The sequence below is a fragment of the Argopecten irradians genome, chromosome 12 (assembly GCF_041381155.1).
Source record: "Argopecten irradians isolate NY chromosome 12, Ai_NY, whole genome shotgun sequence".
Classification (NCBI taxonomy): Eukaryota; Metazoa; Mollusca; class Bivalvia; order Pectinida; family Pectinidae; genus Argopecten; species Argopecten irradians.
In genome coordinates, this window is record NC_091145.1 from 13,523,718 (window position 1) to 13,544,507 (window position 20,790).

General features: G+C 33.9%; 1 protein-coding gene across 3 annotated transcripts in view; it reads left to right on the forward strand.

The window, feature by feature from the left end:
* The first annotated feature begins 2,630 nt into the window (after positions 1-2,630).
* LOC138336989 (N-fatty-acyl-amino acid synthase/hydrolase PM20D1.2-like) overlaps positions 2,631-20,790 on the forward strand; it is a 101,410-nt gene continuing 83,250 nt past the window's right edge. The window contains exons 1-11 of one of the 3 annotated variants that reach the window (XM_069286644.1): positions 2,632-3,066; positions 9,504-9,736; positions 10,406-10,492; positions 12,498-12,634; positions 13,007-13,126; positions 13,448-13,523; positions 13,843-13,904; positions 14,593-14,671; positions 15,048-15,119; positions 17,631-17,796; positions 19,736-19,966. In XM_069286644.1, the coding sequence (XP_069142745.1) occupies positions 2,802-3,066; positions 9,504-9,736; positions 10,406-10,492; positions 12,498-12,634; positions 13,007-13,126; positions 13,448-13,523; positions 13,843-13,904; positions 14,593-14,671; positions 15,048-15,119; positions 17,631-17,796; positions 19,736-19,965 (1,527 nt within the window). In that variant the 5' untranslated portion in view covers positions 2,632-2,801 and the 3' untranslated portion in view covers position 19,966. Of the gene's footprint in view, positions 3,067-9,503; positions 9,737-10,405; positions 10,493-12,497; positions 12,635-13,006; positions 13,127-13,447; positions 13,524-13,842; positions 13,905-14,592; positions 14,672-15,047; positions 15,120-17,630; positions 17,797-19,735; positions 19,967-20,790 lie in introns of all 3 variants that reach the window. The other 2 variants (XM_069286646.1, XM_069286645.1) reach the window with 2 other exon arrangements.

Sequence of the window (20,790 nt, forward strand, 5' to 3'; positions counted from 1 at the left end):
TAATGGTGTTTTTAAAGAATTCTTCATAATTTGTCATGATTTATTGCACTCGTATCTAGGTATTTTAGACATATAAAATGTACGTTTGTATTATATTTCCAAGTACAATATGAACAACTCGTATTAGACGGATTTTTCAAAAGAAACATTATCTGCTGGTATTATTATTTTTTTTACTATTAATCGTTGGGTTTGACCTGAATTCGAACAATCAGGATTTGCTGTTATTGATTTCATTTATCTATTTGAGAGGCCCAGATTTCTCATATATGAACTATGGCATACTGGGATGAACAGCTACAAAGCTTGTTCAAATGAATGACACCGGGGTGAAAAAGGCTTAAAACAACGTCTTAACGGCCATAGTTTGTTCAAATGAATGACCTTGACCGTCTTTCAAGGTAACATGGATGATATACAATTGCAGGCTAAGGTATTCCAAAGACTTCTTGTCATTAACTGAGAGGTATACCTGTAGTAGTATGCTGGATTGAAGGACTTCCCTATTTTCAAGTTCACACATGTACAGAGGTCAAATATGTGAAAATCTCCAAATGACTTTTAAAATATTGGGTCTTTCGTATCATGAATACTTGTACTTGATTATACTTATTTTCAAGTTTCTTTACTTGAATGGCATTCATTTACGTTTATTTGAAGTTCACACTAGTTAAATACATCAAAAATTCACAACTTCTCCTGAAGATTTCATAGTGCTCAATTGGTAGCCGATGATAATATTTATTTCCAGCACATTTGGGTTTTCTTGTATTGTAAAAAATAGCTAGATGACCGTCAAAGTCCCGTGGGCCTCAGTGGTGTAGTCAGGGTTGAAACAATGTCTAGGCAACGAATCCCCTACAAAGCTTTTACAATGAGGCAGTTTAAAATCCAAATAAATATTGGAAATCAGGATTCCTGACCCTGCATTTCTGGACACTTTTAGTATTGTAGGTGTATTCAGAATACAATTTGTTCCATGATCCCGAAGCCTGCATTGGTAAGGTCTAGCATGTGATTATCTTATGGTTTGTACGTACATGTACGTGTAAATGAATCCACGAACAATGCCACCGTTTTTTTTTTTTTTTTTTTTTTTTTTAAATTTTGGAATGAAGGGTTAAATTGTTCTTCTAAATACAATACTTTTTAAATAGCTCCCAGCAGGCACACAGACGTCATGCAGACGTCAGAATCCAACGTCGGATTTTGGTCAGATACAAGTTGGATGTGAAAGTTTTTTAGACGTCAGAATCTGACCTAGCATAGACGTTCTAATCTGACGTCATTATAAAGTCAGGTTTTGACGTGATATGGACGTTAGATATTGACCTATTCAATGATCCATAGCTAGATCGAGTAACGAGCCATAACATTTGTAACTTATTTTTCCTATTTATACATTCTATCTATTTTTACTTGAGAATTTTCCTTATCTCATCTTTTTATAGATTAAAACCAAATTTTGTTTCAGCTCATAATATTAACATATAAAAAAAACAATGTTCTCAAAAAGTACATAAAAGAAAATTGGGTTAATATCATGAGCTAAAGTTTGGTTGAAATTCGTAAAAAGATGAGATAAGGAAAATTCAAAGAAAAAAAAGTAAAAATACATGGAAAACTGTATATTGGGAAATAATAAGTTACAAATACTTATGTCCCTTTCTTAGCTGAAATTAATGGGAAATTACATCTAATTAAAGATACATATAGGAATATCAAGAAATTCACAAATTACAAGTTTACTACTTCAATTTTTTTTATTTTCTTAATCAAGGATATAAAACTGATATTTACTTTAAAGAATGAATTAATCCAGAATTGACTTAAATTTGTATTAATTTAACATTGCAAACATGCAACAACGTTTATGCCAAAATAAAACATCATCTACGTTAAGGCCTGTATATACTTGTATAAGGGCCAAGTATACAAAATCCAACAAGAGGTATATAACATTATATATTAGCAAATTGAGGTGACACTAATTAAGTCCATGAAATGTCTATCACTTTTTGTCTCCATGATCTTGTCTATCTGGTAATAAAACATCATCCATGTTAGGGCCTGTGTACACTTGTATAAGAACCAAGTATACAAAATCCAACAAGAGGTATATAGAACAGCGACATCACGTCCATGACATATCTATCACTTTCTTCCTAGAATCCAGTAGGCCTAAACATTTTAGATGTTTCCGATACTCCTATAAACCACAGGGACCTGGCACGAACATTTTAAACTAACAATATACACATATATATTATAGATACTAATATATATATATATATGTATGTATACTGTTAAAATTTTCATGCCATGTCCCTGTGCGAAAAAAAGTATTGCGTGGTATATTCTAATGAAATACGGTTTTCTCAAAAAGTGCATTTATATAAAGGAAAATTATGTTATTATTATTGCCTGAAAGTGTAGATAATTTTCTAGAAGTATGCCAAATTTGATTAAAATCCGCGACTAGACGAGATCAGGAAAAATCTAAGAAAAATGTAAAAAATACATAGAATTTATAGGAAAAAAATAAAAATCTCGAAGACTTTTTGCACACGACTGTATTTCAAAATCACGCTTCTGTACATTGTCTGGTACGAAACGATCGACTCGCGCATACGGATAGCCATTTTCCCGGATCCGTTATTCGACTCCAATTTAGAAAAGTTTAGAAATACCTTTTGCCCTTTGAACCTTTTAGGCGAAATCGAAAGTAGGCACATGGACTGAAGGCGTTTACTGCACAATATACATGTAGTACACGGTTACGCGCGCAGCGTATTTTCACAATGCAAACTATGCTGAAAAGCGTTTTATCTGTATCATCTTGTATACTTGGCTTAATTGTAACAGTGGTTGTGATCAGAACGTTGACGTTTTCTGTGCGAACAGACGACGTAACTCCGTGTGCTGAAAGTGATGAAGACTTCGTGCAGGCGACGGATACTGTTATCGAGAGATTTCGCCAGGCGCTAAGAATGCGAACAATTGCCACTTCAGCTCACGTTTATGACACAGAAGAACTTCATAAACTCCAATTATTCATTAAGTCTGGTATATAAAATTCATTATATACGTTATATATGCACAAAGAAATACCCCTTTAATTTGATGTAGAAACTAATTGTAAGTAAGAGAGGGGTTGGTAGGGAAGTGAGAACTTAAAGGGGTACTAGAGCAAGTACAGTTGGTAGTAGACTAAAGGTTACACATTGTGCACACGGTGTGAACTACGAGTGGACACGTAGTGCACGAGGTTTAGACTACAGGTAGACACGGAGTGCACGAGGTTTAGACTACAGGTAGACACGGAGTGCACGAGGTTTAGACTACAGGTAGACACGGAGTGCACAAGATTTAGACTACAGGTAGACACGGAGTGCACTACGTGTGAACACGGTGTCCACTTCAGGTGGACATCGTGTCCAGGTAAAATGTCCACTACATCCAGACCACAGACAGACTAGATGATGTGCCACAGAAATATGAGAAAATGTGTATTGATTCTGCAGTCTATATGGACTTTGACAGATAGAAATAGTTATTGCGATCAGAAACATAATATTTATTGCAACATAAAAATTGCCGTTAATTACTGGAAATCATTCGTACTGTAATGTTTATTTGAATAGATACATATAAAGTAAAATGTATCAATATATATTATCGTACAATTTAATTTATAAATAAGGACGTTAATTATAGAATTTATGAAAGCAAATTAACTGCGTTGCAAATTATCTGCGTACGGTAAACCACATACTGGTTATGTCTCATCAATGGATAGTTCCCAGTAAAAACTATTTTTCCTAGCTAGTGATAAGTAATTTAAAGATGAAATTCTTTTTCAGACGCATAAAGTGATGAACCTTGCGTGGAGTAAGATTTTTTGTATAAGCAAATCGTCGCCAAAGAGATATTTTGATCGGCAAATTATTTTGATTAAAAAGAATATATTGATGGGCATAATAAAAGCAAGGACATATAAACATAAACAAATTAAATTCTTCATAAAATGTTTAACTATGTATGTATGGAATATAGCTTTCTAAACGGCAAGGTGCGCGAAATAGTTTGTATAATACGTATACATTTGCTACATGGAACCTGGCGCGTTGCAAAGCATTGGATAAATGAGAAATCGTTCATAGACGTTAAAACTCGGCATTAGAAATTACACTTTATTACACTCAACCGATTGAGGAACCAGTAAGCACTGGCTTAAGAAAGCAAAAATTTATTATCGGGCATTGTAGACCCCTAGGCTAGGACTGCAGTTGCTATGGTCACTTGGACTTCATACTGTTCCATCAATCACACGGGTATGATAATCTAAATTACCTAACATTGGTCAGAGTGGGGCCAGGGGCCTGGGGCCTTCTTTGGGCACCCTTCAATATGTTCAGTCAAGTGTATCACAGACTAACAACACCTGTATACGTGTACCGGTAGTACCTTATCCCAACCCCAGGAGGTCCATTTATAGCATGCTGTACTTGGGTGGCAGCCTCTCTACATACATACATTGTACTCATCACATAAATACGTACAGTTATACAACAATGCTAGTCAATAGGGATATGTGTTTTAACTGGTAGTGCATTTTAATTTATTTGTTAATGAAGCTTTATATATTAAAATTAAAAATAATCTAAATACCAAGTGTATATATATAGTTTACTAAAACATTTATTTCAAGATTATTGGAATATCATATTTCATCCAATATCTTTTCATTAATTTATTTTTTTACACTGGCTTTTTACATATATCAGAAACCTGATTATCATGACAATGTATATAAAATACCATATTACAATGTTGAATAAGTACCTAATCTACATTAATTTTGATTATAATATATACATGTATTATTGGTAAATTCAAGGTTGTGACAGACATGCATGATTTACGCATTGTACAGCTACCGTCAGCTCCACTTCACGACTGCCTGTCATGACAATAATTGAGGTGTATTCAGCGTCACTTTCTATATGTTTTGCCAGCTAGTTTTTACCTCATACCTCGATCATCCCAATCTACCCCCCCCCCCCCCCCCCCCCCCGGGAACCGGTGTACATGTTTACCCAGGCTCTACAACAAGCATGTACATGTATCTAATAAGAATGGTACTTATGTGTTTCAAACTCATGAACCTGTATGATTTTTAAACGGTAAAGTATATTTGTTTGTCTTAACAAACTTCCATAGAAACAATTCTAAAATCCATTATTATATAAAGATACTGCCCCCATTCTCATAAAGCCGTGCAAACACAGAAGGTAACGATTCTGCCCTCTGGCCATCTATCGATGGTCACCTTGAGGCACCTGTATAGCTGGATACTGTGGCTTACCTGTATGTTTGACAAGTTATAATTATTGAACCATGACGCAATATACGATCAAGATAACTTGCGGGGTTGGGATCATAAACTTATTGTGTGTACCGGTAATTAAGAATCAAAACAAGCTGAATTGGGTACTTGTAGGTAGACTAGCCACCAATTAGTGGAGGACGTCATATAGTTTGAAGTGGATTTAATTCTGCATGATCTTTTAAAGACGTTCAGATTTTAATAAAGAATATGTAATTAAGCTATTTTTACGTACAATACTTTTATAACTTAAAATAGCAAGAAAAATATTATAAAAGTGTATATATCTTAATGAAAGACGATCTACAAGGGTATCGCTAGACAACTGATTGATAGGCACCAAATCTTTCTGTTTAAGCTATGTATTACCCGGTATATGATTGTATTACTGCATATAGCTGATAGCTTATTATAAAAGAAAAAGTGTCTCAAAAGCACATTAGGACTGGTTTTTGCTGTAATTCAAAGTTGTTTTTGACTTGTGAAAATGCTTGATGTATGATATATATATATATATATATATATTTAATGCAATTTACCCGTAAAACATTTACTTTTGAAAACGTAATATAGACAATTTAAGATAAGAAATGGAAACTACTGATATAAAATTAAATAGACATATACTTAATGAATATAAATCAATCTTTATTACTTTTGCAGTGAAAAGGTTTTATTCATGTATACCAAAAAAAATATTGTATTATATAGTTATATATACTGTACATTAAATTGTAGATGTTGTAATTAAAAAAAATAAACACTTAAAAATTATAATTATGTATTGAACTTTTTCTTCCCCGATCCATAACTGTAACACATCACCTTGTCTGTCTAGGTCTCAATGTACCTGGACACGATGTCCACCTGTAGTGGACACCGTGTTCACACGTAGTGCACTCCGTGTCTACCTGTAGTCTAAATCTTGTGCACTCCGTGTCTACCTGTAGTGTAAACCTCGTGCACTCCGTGTCTATCTGTAGTCTAAACCTCGTGCACTCCGTGTCTACCTGTAGTCTAAACCTCGTGCACTCCGTGTGCACAAGGGTGTAACCTTTAGTCTACTACCAACTGTAGTCACTAGACCCACGAGTCCCCGATGACCAAATCAAGCCATGTAACGTGTTTCAATTTAACAAATTGGCGATAATGTAAAAATAATATTCAATCCTCATAAAAATGCATCAGATATACATGTAAAATTAAGAGATCGGCAAGATTTACAGTTCATATTCATATGAATGTAATTGCGAAATAAATTGTGATATGACACATGTTATTACATCCTGTAAATACTTATTACGTCCTGTAAACACTTATTCACAATTAAGAGGAGGTTAATATAAAATATGATTCGGGGGAATTAATTGCTTGTTTTGTCAAGTTTTAGACCTCAACTTAAAATTTCTGATATATCCTCCCCCTGTCAATTGGTGACCATGGTTAACCATGGTCAGTAAGGTTAACCATATTTAACCATGGTTTTACCATGGTTAGACATGGTTTCGGCATATTTTAACCATGGTAGTAACCATGGTTAACCATGGTTAAATTTATGACCATGGTCAACCATGGTTGAGCTAATGTTGATATCCTTCAACCATGTTTGACCATGGTTAACCATGGTTGACCATGGTTTCACTTCATATTTTAACCATGGTTAAATTATGACCATGGTCATCCGTGGTTGAGATGATGTTGATATTCTTCAACCATGTTTGACCATGGTTAACCATGGTTGACCATGGTTTCACTTCCCGACAACATGAGTCACATGACTTCTATATGTTTCCCGCCAAAACAGTCACCATCCAAAATGGCTGCTGTGTCTGTTGGAGTGTGGAAGGGGAAACATCTCTCTTCTTAAAATGGAAGTTTTGGCCAATTAGTGAATGGATTATCTTATTCCTGAATGTCTGTAAGTACAGATGAACACTTTTAGTAAGTTTTGATTTGTCTGCAATTCTTTATCAACATGAAATCGTTGCACACTGATATTGTGTTCCTATGCATATAGAATTTTTTATAGGTTTGTGTATTTGTCAATTGTTATTGTGTTATATTTTCCATATAAACTATCATCTTTTGTAACTATAGGTTTATTTCAGACAAATACTAATTTACTTGGAATGTATAATGAAATCAATTGCTGCATATCCCTGATAACAGATTTTCTTAGCACTTATCTGTGGTAGTATAAAAATATAATGAACACAGTAAACTGGTGGTGATTCCAAGTTAAACTCTTCTGTTGTTATACATGAATACATGGATTATACCTATTGCCATCACAATTTGTTTCAGCAAATATTGAATTGAGTAATAATATCAAGATTCCAATGGAATTTCCATTGGATTGATACAAAATTCGATAGATATTTACCACTTGAATTCTATTGGAAATATCACTTAACCAGTGAAAATTCTGGCAAATTTTACCTCTGTTCCACTGGATATACCACTGAAATTCCAAGGAAATTCCACGTAAATCCAATGAAGTTTTCTGTAGGGTAACCATGGCCTGAACATGTTTTGACAACAATGAGACCCTGTTTTGACAATGACTTGACCATGGTTTGACCAATGAATTGACCATGGTTAACCATGGTTTAACCATGGTCAACCATGGTTCAACCATGGTCAACCATGGTAAACCATGTGTTTTGACCATAGTCAATTACCATGACCATGGTTGAACATGACCAACCATGGTGTATGGGCCATGGTTGGCCATGGTTTTACTAGGTTTAACCATGGTATTTGGGAAGATATTCCGCCTGGGCCTTCAACCATGGTTCCTTACCATGCTTAACCATGGTTTGACCATGGTTTATAAACCATGGTTTAACCATGGTTTGACCATGGTTTACATATAACCATGGTTCCAACATCAACCATGCTTAACCATGCTTGACCATGGTTGGCCATTTAACGTAGAAGTCAAAACCATGGTTAACCATGGATAACCATGGTTCCTGGGCAATGGTTAACCATGGTTTAACCATGGTCAACCATGGTTTACATAGCTTCAATTGACAGGGGTTATTAAAAAAATGCCGGTAACTGCCCAAAAATCCTCTTCATGTCCCCTTTAAATACTAAACTGCAGTTGTATATTACACATGCCAATTATCGTTTTGGTTTATTTGTCATTCCATGAATACAAGCCTCAAAGTAAAAGTAAAAAGTCTATCAGTACAAGAGGACCCTATGGTTTAAATGAAAGACATCAAAATATAAGAGCAATACATTTTTGTCTGAAACACCATCATCTAATATTAGTTTATCTGTATGGCATCGCCATGTTCATGTATTTATGCCTTGCCATAAATATAGGTTGTTCACACATTTCAAAATTTCTGATATCTGTCTCTACCAAAAGAACTCTTACAATATATGAAAAGCTGAAAAGTAGTCATGGTACCCTATTGATAAATAATTTTTAGAGTTGTTTTCATACCAAATCTGGCTTTCTGAATTGGCCAATATTTTTTTTGCATACCACTATGAAAAAAAAAATTCCGAGAATGGCGCGAAACTCCGACGTTAACGTGATGTCACAATAGAGACATTGACTTTGCGTATTGATTCGGAAAAAAGAATCCCTTGAAAAAACACTATAATGTTACATTTAAACATACTTCATTTTATCAAATAGAGTATAAAATTAATTATAAGTATTGATGTCACTATTTTTTAATTTTATCGGGTTATGAAAAAAAAATTGTTTGCAAACTTTTGTGAGAATCCGCTACGCGGATTCACACAGTTTGCAAACAAATTTTTTTTTCATACCCTGATAAAAGTAGTCATAGTACCCTATTGATAAATAATTTTTAGAGTACAATATTGCATACCTGGGTCCATATGTCATTTTATTTTGTAGTGATCATGAGTTGACCAATGACTAAAATGGTACCCAAAAATATTTAAGGAGGCCTAAATTTATGAAAATTTTATAAACAATGTACCAGGGAGACAGTATAGCTCATGATCAATAAACAAAGAATGCATATAATTTATGTAGATATTTACTTTAAGATTCATTATTTTGTACACATATTGAGTATTCATATTAAAATATTCTTTAAATTCTCAAATGTTATCTTTGTAGCCTATCCTAAAATTCATTCATCCCCGTTTGTCTCCTACGAAGATGTGGCAAATTATAGTATGCTGTATACAGTCAGGGGAGAGAACTCCAGTCTCACTCCATACATGATAACAGGCCACCTTGATGTTGTCCCTGCCGATGCAAGTTTGTGGGACCATCCTCCATTTGGTGCTGAGATCCATGATGGTTTTATCTATGCAAGGGGAACAATTGATGACAAACACATTGTCATGGTAAGGAAATATATTCACTTGTATATTTTGGTCTGTTTTAAGTGTTATATAAGCATTGAAAATTTCACAAATGTTGTGTATCATATTATTTTGAGATTGATCTTCCCAACTCAAATTGCCATATTTAATGAGTGATTTGATATTTTCTCAATATGAATGAGAAAAATTAAATGTCTATTGTTATAATGTGAGCTTATTATATGGCATTTTGACTTCAAAGTATATATTTTTAAAACTGAAAAATTATAGCCATTTAATGAGAGTTACCATATTTGACCCAATGAACGCCTAGGGCGTTTAGAAAATCGAAAAATATGAAAAGGTGCTTAATGAGACGAAATTATTGCAAACCTATTTATTTTTGGTCTTTATTTAAGCACATGCAGTTGAAATTGAGGCCTCAAAAGTGCGAGGGCCGCTTATAGGCACATGGACGTTTATTGGGTCAAATACATTATTTATAATAAAAACGAGTGTCATGTACTGGTATAATGTTAATTTAAGCTTCTAATTTCTCAATCAATTACTTTATTATATTTACTTTGGTGGTTCACACTAGGCATACAGACGATTTTCATCATGTTTTGATTTTAGATGTACCATTCAATTTTTAATCCAAAGTTAATGTTATCATTGTGATGTTAAATCAGCCGTTTTTAATTATGACAGGGAGTTTTGGAGGCATTGGAACACCTACTGGCTAAAGGCTTCAGACCACAGCGGTCATTCTACCTTGGCTTTGGGCATGATGAGGAGGTAGGTCTGTCTCACATATTGACAGAGACTAATCCTTGATACATTATATAAATAATCTAATATCATATGTTAACATCATTGTACCCAAATTGATACCAATACATGCAGATTTCTCTTATATGGCATTTGTTGCTCGGTGTGTTTCACTTTTTTCTTTTTTGTTTAGAAGAAATGTATACAAACTTTATTTTGGTGCTTTGTTTTTGTTATTACAGTGCTTATTTTTACTGATAGAACGATTGAAAGCATGTGTCGAAACTTCTAGTTTTGTCACATGATGTTTACCCAAAAATCAATATGTGTGGATTTTTGTGATTTTACTATATTCTTGTAAAGGGGATGTAGTTGCGGTTATTATACTGAGTTATTCTGAATATGATAACATTTTGCTGTAAAATTTGTACAAGTGCACAACAGAACCTGCGCTAATTCAGTACTCCCGTAACACCACATAATGACTTACGTCATATTTCAATGATTGAAATTAAGTTTTCTATGGCATTCACCTAAGCCTAATATGTTATATATATCATAGAACACTATCAATTATTTCTAATAATTGTTAAAAAGTTGCAAGATACTAGAAACAGTTTTAGTAAAAATCAAGATGAAGAAATAACGCTATACAAAGAGCAATTTGTATTTGATTAGATAAAAAAATAATGTGTAGCAACTACATTTTTTTCTATTTCTGTTGAGTGTTTATTCTTAAGTTTCATTATTTAATGAATAGTCGGGCAAAGAAAACCAGTCTAAATGCGTTCATTGGCCTTCCAAAAGTTCTCACATATTAATACGACGGTCAAGTTCTGCTTAGTTTCCCAGTTCTGACCATTAAAGTAAAGAAAAGTTGAAAGCATTGAAAGCGAGGCTGCGTGGAAATGTAACCACGGACATAGTGAGCCGGGAGGACGTTTTAGAATTTCCATACTTTAAATTAATTTCTTCATACGCAGACAGATTTTGACGAGAGATTTTATTTTTCCATTTCATAAGAAATTATACTGGATACATTCACACCATTTTTACCGACTTTAGCCATCCTTGCCCGACTGTTCATTTTTAAGTTTCATTATTTAATTAAAATTTCCTCGGAGGAGGCCATACGCTTTGAAAAAAACATAATTATAGTACAAATGGTATTTGTCGCACGGGATTCACAAGTTTCAGACCAAATTATCAATTTTAAAGTTATGTTTCAGAGAAAATAACAGAAATAGTTGCATAAAACAAAGCATAATTGTCAATAAATGATGCATCTTTGGTGTCATCACTGAGAAATGAGGTAAACTTTATCAAAACAAATGTTTCAGCTATTTTCTCAATTAGGGTATCAATTAGGGTACAGTATCAATTTGGGAACAATGACGTACGTTAGACTCATTTCTATTTGTTAGAAGTTTGAAGTAAGTTTTGCATTGAGACTGAAATATTTGTTTGAAGAGTATTATAATGTATGAAATCTGAATCTGAATCCACATCTGAATTTATTTTTATTTTAAAAATAAGTAAAAGCCCGAAAATTAATGCCTTTAATTGATCATATGAATTATTCAAAATTAGATTATAAACAGTATTTTCAATATCTTCGGGTTTATGAAGTCATAGACAAAAAAGGACAGACATTCTTTTTCATTTAAGACTCTTCATTTAACGTATTCAACGCAATAAGCACACAGGGCTTTTAAAAAATTGAAAAGAATGGAAAGTGCTTAATGAGACAAAATTATTGCAAACCTATACAATTTTGGTCTTTATTTATGTCAATGTAATTGAAATTGAGGCCTCAAAAGAGGAAGGTGCTCTTATAGGGACATGGGCGCTTATTTAGTCCAATACGGTAAAGCGAAACCAAACTGAGCTTATTCCATGTGACAGGTACAAAATATAGAGCAAAGGATCTGTGGATCTGCAGTTTGAAGCTAGCAATTTTCCAAATTCCAAGTGTGATTTTCATCTAAGATCAATGTTTAATGCTTGTATATAAAATTGTTTCTCTAAATAGGTGACAGGTCTAGATGGGGCCAAGTCTATCAGTAACCTGCTGTGGTCTCGAGGGATCCGCAAGTTGGAGTTCTTAGTAGATGAAGGATTGACAATTGTAAATAATGTAATACCAGGAATAGAGAAACCTGTGGCACTGTAAGTCTGCCAGTAAATTAAATTGCATCTACCAACAGTAAATTTTGATTTTGATTCAGTATTCTTTAAATATGTATAAAGATTACTGAATCAAAATAAAAATTAATTCTTTATATAAAGAACTGTATATTTGAGATATGAGTCAAAGAAATCATATGGATTTCTAATCTTTTCCAATCTGGAGTTAATATACTCTGTCACACGTGTTCTTAGATCTATCTTTAAATAGAAGTCAATATTTTACCATGTGACGAACTAACATTCTACATTTACTTTACCTTGGATAATATATTTATATATATATATTTAAACTGAAGTTAAAATCCAAATGGCTTATGAAATATCTACTTCATTGACCATTTTCTACTTAAGGATAGGCACAGCTGAGAAGGGATATCTAACGTTGAAACTCAATGTCAAATGGGACACCGGCCATTCCTCTATGCCTACGAAAGAGACCAGTATTGGAATCATGGCTAATGCAGTTTCAAAGTAAGACATGTAATATGCAAAGACGGAATATTTTGAGTGGGTTAACTTTGAGGAATTTTGAAAAATTTGCGTTATTTGGGAATGTCCATAAATCATGTTCCATGCCAACCAGGGGAGCTCACTCTGGTATTGTGGATTGTAATGATTGAAAGTGACCCAGGTATTAGTTATTATTTTTCGAATGACTCAAAATTATTTTCTTGTCTTGATATTGACATTTTCAAGGTTATGCTCTTGTTACATTTGAGGATGCTAACTTATTTGGAAACCTTTGTGAAAAACAGAGACCATGCATGCACAAAGTTTGTGATATATTTGCAGGCTAACAACTGATTGTCATCCAAGTATGTTTGGACAAGGACCTGAACTGGATACCTTCCAACACCTTGCTTCACATGTAAGTGCTTCTAATATATGGTTTTTGCATCTATATACACGGTATATAATAAAACTTAAAGATAATAAAGACTTTTTTTCTAGTACTACTGAATTGAAATTCAAGATTTATTCTTTTTATTCACTGTGTTTATGTGTGATTTATTGATGTTTGTATAAAGGAGAAGCAATATACATATTGAAGTTGATGAATGAGTGGAAGTTTGATGGAAGTTTATATTTTCTATACTGTTCATGTTTTTTTTTTACATCACAATAACATGTTAAATACCATTTTGATGCAGTAGGTATAGTGATCTGCTGCTTTGTATCTTCTATAGATGAAGTGGCCCTACAGAGTGGTGATGTCCAATTTATGGCTGTTTAGACCTATTGTTTCTTGGTAAGTTATATTGGAACAGGACAATAATAATCAGGTTTGATAAATCAACAGTCTGTGACGTTGATTTTTTACGCTGCTAGTCATTTGGACTAGTAAACCCCAAGAGTTTACTAGTCCGACTATTTATTCACTAGTTCAAATGAAATATACAGTCGTTTTGCTTCGACAGCACTTCAAATGCAGTCATGATCAGTTTACAATTTTTTACTCAAATTACAGTATGGATGCTTTCGTGAACACCAAATCTCACAAAATATTGCATCAGGACTGAAATAATTGCATGAAGAATGCACTCAAAATGTGTTGCAAAATGCAATTGACCATCGCTCTTGTAAATGTAGTATTTAACAATTTAATCGAATGGGGAGCCACTAGACCAATCGGACTAGTTCATTGCAATTTACACTAGTACGGCTGTAAAATTACTAGTCATGGGCATCGGACTAGTGCTTAAAGTCGCAGACTGAATCAACAGTTACATGTAGTATATACATACACGATTTAGCATCATATATTTCCTATGTGTGCAATTGTCACACTGTAAGCCAGATTTTAAAATTCTAAACAGACACTGTATAGAGGAAATAGTAGCATATATACTGTACTTCATTTTATGAGTTAAATTTATTGAAATGATTTTTCGGCCTTTAAAGACCTCCGAAGTATAAAAATAAATGTCTTCTTTCAGGGTGTTATCACGGAAACCATCCACCAATGCTATTGCTCGCACTGTAACATCCGTCACTATGATAAACGGTGGTGTGAAGGTACAAAAATATAATCTGTATTATCTCCCCTTGAGGTATTGGTGATGGTAAAATTTGCTTCTTCTCTTGCATAGCTTAATCATTCTTAATTATAATAATGATTAAATTTTATTGCAAAGATTTGTAATTGTCAAAGTTGATATTTAGGGATACATTTAATTATTTTGACTTTTAATTATTATGTGTAGTAATGAAGAAGGTAATATTTGAGACATTATTATAAGGAAAAGAGAAAATGCATAGTAACCAGACTGATCAAGGTTCAAACCTGTAACTTCTTAACACAAGCCAAAGGTGAATAATTGATGACCAACAGTTGTTAAGTTCCACTGCATTATTTTGGGGACATTCAACATTTTTGATATATTATTTCCAGGTGAATGTGTTGCCCCCTGAGGTGACAGCTTATGTCAATCATCGACTCCATCCCGCCCAGTCAATACAGGAGGTGAGGTTTACTAGGACTTGGACTCTCTTCCATTATAGTGTGTGTTTAATTATTTATCAGAGTATGGAACATGTCTCTTTCATGAGCTGATATCTTAAAAGTTCATCTTGATTGCTTCAGGAAATAGACAGGTCTTGGAAAACCACAAACTTGCTCAACCTCATACTTTGACTGTATATTAAGACATATACTTTATATTATTTTCCGTAGACATCATTGATTTCACAAACTTTGAGTTCATGTGGCTTGATTGCATCTACAGTATAACCCCTCTAACTTGAACCCGGATTCCAAGAATACCCCTTATTCCTCGAACTGGTCGAACGGTCCTGACCGTGTCCTTATATAATCTATGCAACAAAACCCCAGCTCGAACAACTTTTGTCGAATACCCTCATTCCTTGAACAGAAATATGTCACTGTTTCATCAAATACATGGAATTTATCCATGTATTCGTCGAACAGGTGTTCAGCCCCTGAGATTTTTTACCTGTGTCACACCTGACTGCACCAACCGACATGGTTAATTGCTCACAATCTTGTATTTACACAGGTGGCATATCAAGCCTTTAGATAATTAAGGGATTAATTACCTACACGATCGCAAGTCATTGTTTGATGCTAATTTTCTTTGAACATTTCAGAAAAGGCATTAAATTATTGATGTTTCTCTTGTAATAATCTTCACTCTAAATACGATAATACGGAAGTTGTTGATCCGTAATAGAAAGTACGCATTGTGAAATGACAAAAGAGGCAGAAGATATTGCTGACATCCGCCGAATGATATAAGTTCATTTTTTTTTTAAATTTCTTTGTTGTTTTCATTCTATAGGCTAACACAATATCGTTTATCAAAAGATGTAAACAATATCAAAAGATATGCGAAGTAAATTTTATCAGTGCGTTCTGTATCTGTAGATATCGTTTCTTATGTCCGTAATTATACTGTTTATTAACTTTATTGTGAGTATGTATTTTGTAAATGTTTTAAATGATTTGTGATAATGAATAAAAGAAAATGTACTCCTTGTTGACCAATTGGGATTGTACATTAACCTAGATGACGATCGCTTACTCTGCTGTGAATGACGTTTGATTTAGGGCTTTCTCGTAAAAGCATTTTCAAATGCTCAATTTACTTTATACATATTTTTATCAACTTGATATTGCTATCAATAAAAATTTGAATAAAAAAAGTAAAAATGTTAAAAGATAGGGTAATTAAAATGTCATTGCCATGCATTGTTTGTCATAGTTTGAGACTGGACATTTTGACTGTCAATCCTGACCAACCTCGGATCAGTCAAATTCCCCATATTCCTCGAATTATTGACCTGGTTCCCTGCTGTTTGAGTTATAGAGGTTTTACTGTATATGATACACAGGGACCTGGCACAAAATTTTTAACCAACAGTATATATATTATAGTATCAAGGGTATGAACTCGATGGTAGAGACAGCATGGTGCTCACTTACTTTAACCACCACCATCATGTTTATTTGTTCTTCGGAACGCTTCTTGATTTTACCCACCAGCGAAACACTACATAATTTGCATAATGCATTCTTAATATGTAAAATCGCAAAGCATTCTAAGAAAAAATGAATATGGCGGTGGTGTTTAAAGTAAGTGAGCTATACAATGTTTAAATGGTGTTTCTACAAAGTACGGGACATAACACCTCCAAAGGAGATTGTGGATTAACACATTTATCGGTACTGTTTACCACCACAAGCGTAAAGTTTGTGATTACAGCTTGGTTATTGAGGTATCCATTAGAGGTGAGACGACATTTAGAACAGACAGAAAAATGTCTACCGAGACTATTTTTCGTAAATTTCCTAATTCGGTAGGCCATAACTTGGTCAATGCATTGCCAATTTTGTTCATCAGGCACTTCTTGGAAAGTTTAATAGAATCTTAGATGGGTCTGAAAGTGGACTCGGATATCTCAACCTGGATGAAAGATTTTGGCATGCTTGCCGAGGGTTGACGGTCAAAATATTTCATGAGGGTTGAGATATCCTTGTCCACTTGACAGACCCATATTTGATTCTGTTGTCTCCCATACCTATTTAAAAAATAATTAAGTTCCTGTTGCTTTCCAGTATTTTCATCACGTCATGATCACAGGAATGTTGTAATGCTTCAAAATTGATGTCGTCATCGACAATGCATGCCGCGGCTACGCCGCATGTATTGATGACGTCACATTATTGTCTAGCACGAGTGAGCTGTCTTAACCTCAACCTCCCCCCCCCCTCTGTGTAAGGTAGAGTTTTCCCTAGCAACCATGGGATATCTGTGTGAAGTATGGGAGAAAAAAGATTTCTTTCTAAGGTGGTTAAAATTTCAAAGGTTCCTTTGATATGATATATGTGTCAATACCAAGCAATAAAGTTAGTAAGGATGCCAAACTCCTTGAATTATGAAGTGAACCTTCAAGTTTACAAATTTTCAATACTATAGGTGAATTACTAGATTAAATGTTAATACTCTTGTATTAGGTGATAGAGTTTGACCGACAGCTGATTGGAGATGACCGTGTCAAGATAAGTGTAGAGTCGTCTATGGAGCCCCTACCAATGTCCCCGTACGGAGATTTCGACTTTGGTTATCAGACTGTGAAATCCAGCATTCGTCAAGTGTGGACAGAAGCGGCTGTAGCACCAGGTCAGTCAGAGTTAAAGACAGTTACCTTAATGTTACACAATGGAATGGTAAACTCTGTATTCACATATTACAGAGTTATCTGCCCATGTGGGTTGGTATTAATTGTTACATCATTAGTTTGTGAGTAAAAAAACATAATGTTACACTTACAAACATATGGTGTAAGAAACAATAAATATATCGGCAGATAAGTCTTAACATGCAAATACAGAATATTAATAACTAAAAAAATGAATATATATATATTTTTGCTTTATAAGTTGATATATTTAAAAGCTATCCTGTGGAGAAAAACAAATTGGAAGTCATCAGCCGAAAGATATTTCAAATTTAAGTTTAATTAATGGGGTATAATGTAAGCATTAAGGTAAATACCAAGGTTTGTTCTGGTTTTAATTAACTACATATAATCAACTAAAGTGGCATGTGCATGCATGTTGTCTGTTTGCAATTTGTTTTTTCTACTTATGCTACTCTAACTTTTACTGCTTATACAGGTAAATATGGAAACAATGGTTGTGATGTATGGTGAAACATAGGTTAATGGTTTGCTTTTAAACTTGGTTTATTTTGTAATGTCCCCAGCTTTCAGAAAATGGGTGATTTGCATGTTTATATGTCTGTTCATCTACCAGTGTCCGTCTTTCTGTCTGTCATTCTTTATTTCCATGCAAAATATGCAACAAATACGAGCTAATTCTTCTTCAAACTTAGTAACAAAATGAGAGGTCTGAATTTTGATAAATTTTTGAATGAAACTTGATCACCTCTTAACAGAGACATTATTTAGTAGTACATGTATATAGATTGTCCTAGTGGCTTGTTAGAAAATGTAGTATATTCTGCCATTCCAGTGCAATAACTGCAGTCAAACATGCACTAATGACCGCCTGTATAAAAAGGCTGTCAGTCTATAATGACTGTCTGTCTATAACGACCGGTTTTTAGACTCTCGGTGCAATTTTTCTATATAATGACATTTATATGCATAACAACCACCTGTACAATATGGCTAATGACCAGTCATTTTAGCTCTGTTTAAGTTGTCTAACAACCAGTCGTGGGGATCGACTTTTCGAGTTAGCATCTCTTTGACCATTGTTCAACTGGACAACTTTTGAGAAATGATTTTCCTCCAACTTGAAGGTTGAGTGTCTTGAGGACTCTGCAAAGTTTGACTATCGTTACCAGTTGTTTGCTATTTCATATACTTTTGAGTTGATTCCTGAAAATTACTGAAAGTTTGGTATTTGATTTCCGTGCAATAACTGTGTAACAATGATCTGTAAACATGCTTTCTTTAAACTTCATAATATGATAAAATGCCTCCGTGTGAACTTTTTGTGAACAGTATTCAGCAGAATTATGGCCCATTGCATTTTATTTGTGTAATGCAGAATGTGGATGCCGAGTTGATGATTTTGTCTTCAATTAACACACTTCCTCTAAACCTTTCACCGCAGGGCAGTAATATACGGAACTCCAAGTGGGACAGTTGTTAGGTACCGACCATAGATCAGTGGTTATTTTCAGAATACCCTGGCATTAAATACCTTTATCTACTAAACTTGGTTCATCCTTAAATTACCCTGCTTAAACAAAAAAGCCCTTTCAGGATAATCCCTATTCCGTCTTTGCATATTACTATTACAGAGTTTACTAAGCTCCCTTGCAGGTACATGTATGTATTGATTGTGACGTCATTTTTTTGTGAGTGCAATTCACGTCGTTTTCTGCGTAAATTATGATGTTACCCTTGCAAAAACACATCACAATCAATACCTACCTGCAAGTGCAGATAACTCTGTAATACGCAAATACAGAATAGTATTTTAGGGACATGTAGGCACATGGAGCACTTATGGTACAGACAGTTGGTTGATAATTTTCTCCGAGTACTCTGGCTTTCTGTCACCTGTTGTATGTTGATGTTTTACAGGAGTTATGATTGGTAACACAGACACCAAACACTACACTCGACTCACACGTAACATCTACCGCTTCAGTCCAACTATCATGTATCCAGATGACCTGAAACGTTTCCATGGCAACAATGAACGTATCTCCACCAAAAATTATGAACAAGCCATCAATTTTTATGTTCACTTGATAACAAACAGTGAGAGGAGTGACGTTCCTGCCGCCCACACACATTCTCTGGAATTGTGAAGTAGGTTTGGCGATAAAAATTGGTTTTTTTTTATTGAATAGATATATAAACATAGGCTATTTTTTCTGGCTTTAGCATTAATCCACTTATTTACGTAACATTAAAAATACTCTACTTATTTTCCTGACTTAGAAAGTAATCTACTCATTTCGGGATCACTAATTTTCCTTGTATAGATAATAATCCATCCATTTAGCTGATTTGGAAAATAATTTCTTTATTTCTCTGGCTTAAAAAAACACCAGAGTATATGCATTGTTTTATTGGTACTTAGCAATGTCTTTGTGTTAGTTTGTCCACTGTGTGCATGGAACATCTACCTGCTTATAATAACTACAAAAAAATATAATTGTACCACCTTTAAACTGAATATTGCCATACTACAAGGTCATCAAATTTTGACCTTTTCATTAACAATTAAAAACTAATGATTAGCATGATAGTTTGAACTGTTAGAGTATCGATGCATATTTAAAGGTGTTCTCTAAGGTAATGTCATGGGTTCATTACTTTTGAAGCAAACAAAGAAGAAATAAGCATGTTTCTCTACTTCTTAAAATATCCTTGAATACATTTTATTTGTATACACATATTTTCCTACTCATTCAAAGTCTTTTTTACGGATACAATTGTAAATAAACTCTATGTGTGAATCTGCATGGCTTGTATGCACTGACAATTTCTTTATACACAATTCATACAACTGTAAGCAGCATACTACTTTTGCACTAATTATGTTCATCAAACTAATATGACATGTGCAATTTAAAGTAATGCTATTACTTATATAAGGATATTGTGTGTTTCATAGATGAGGTATGTTG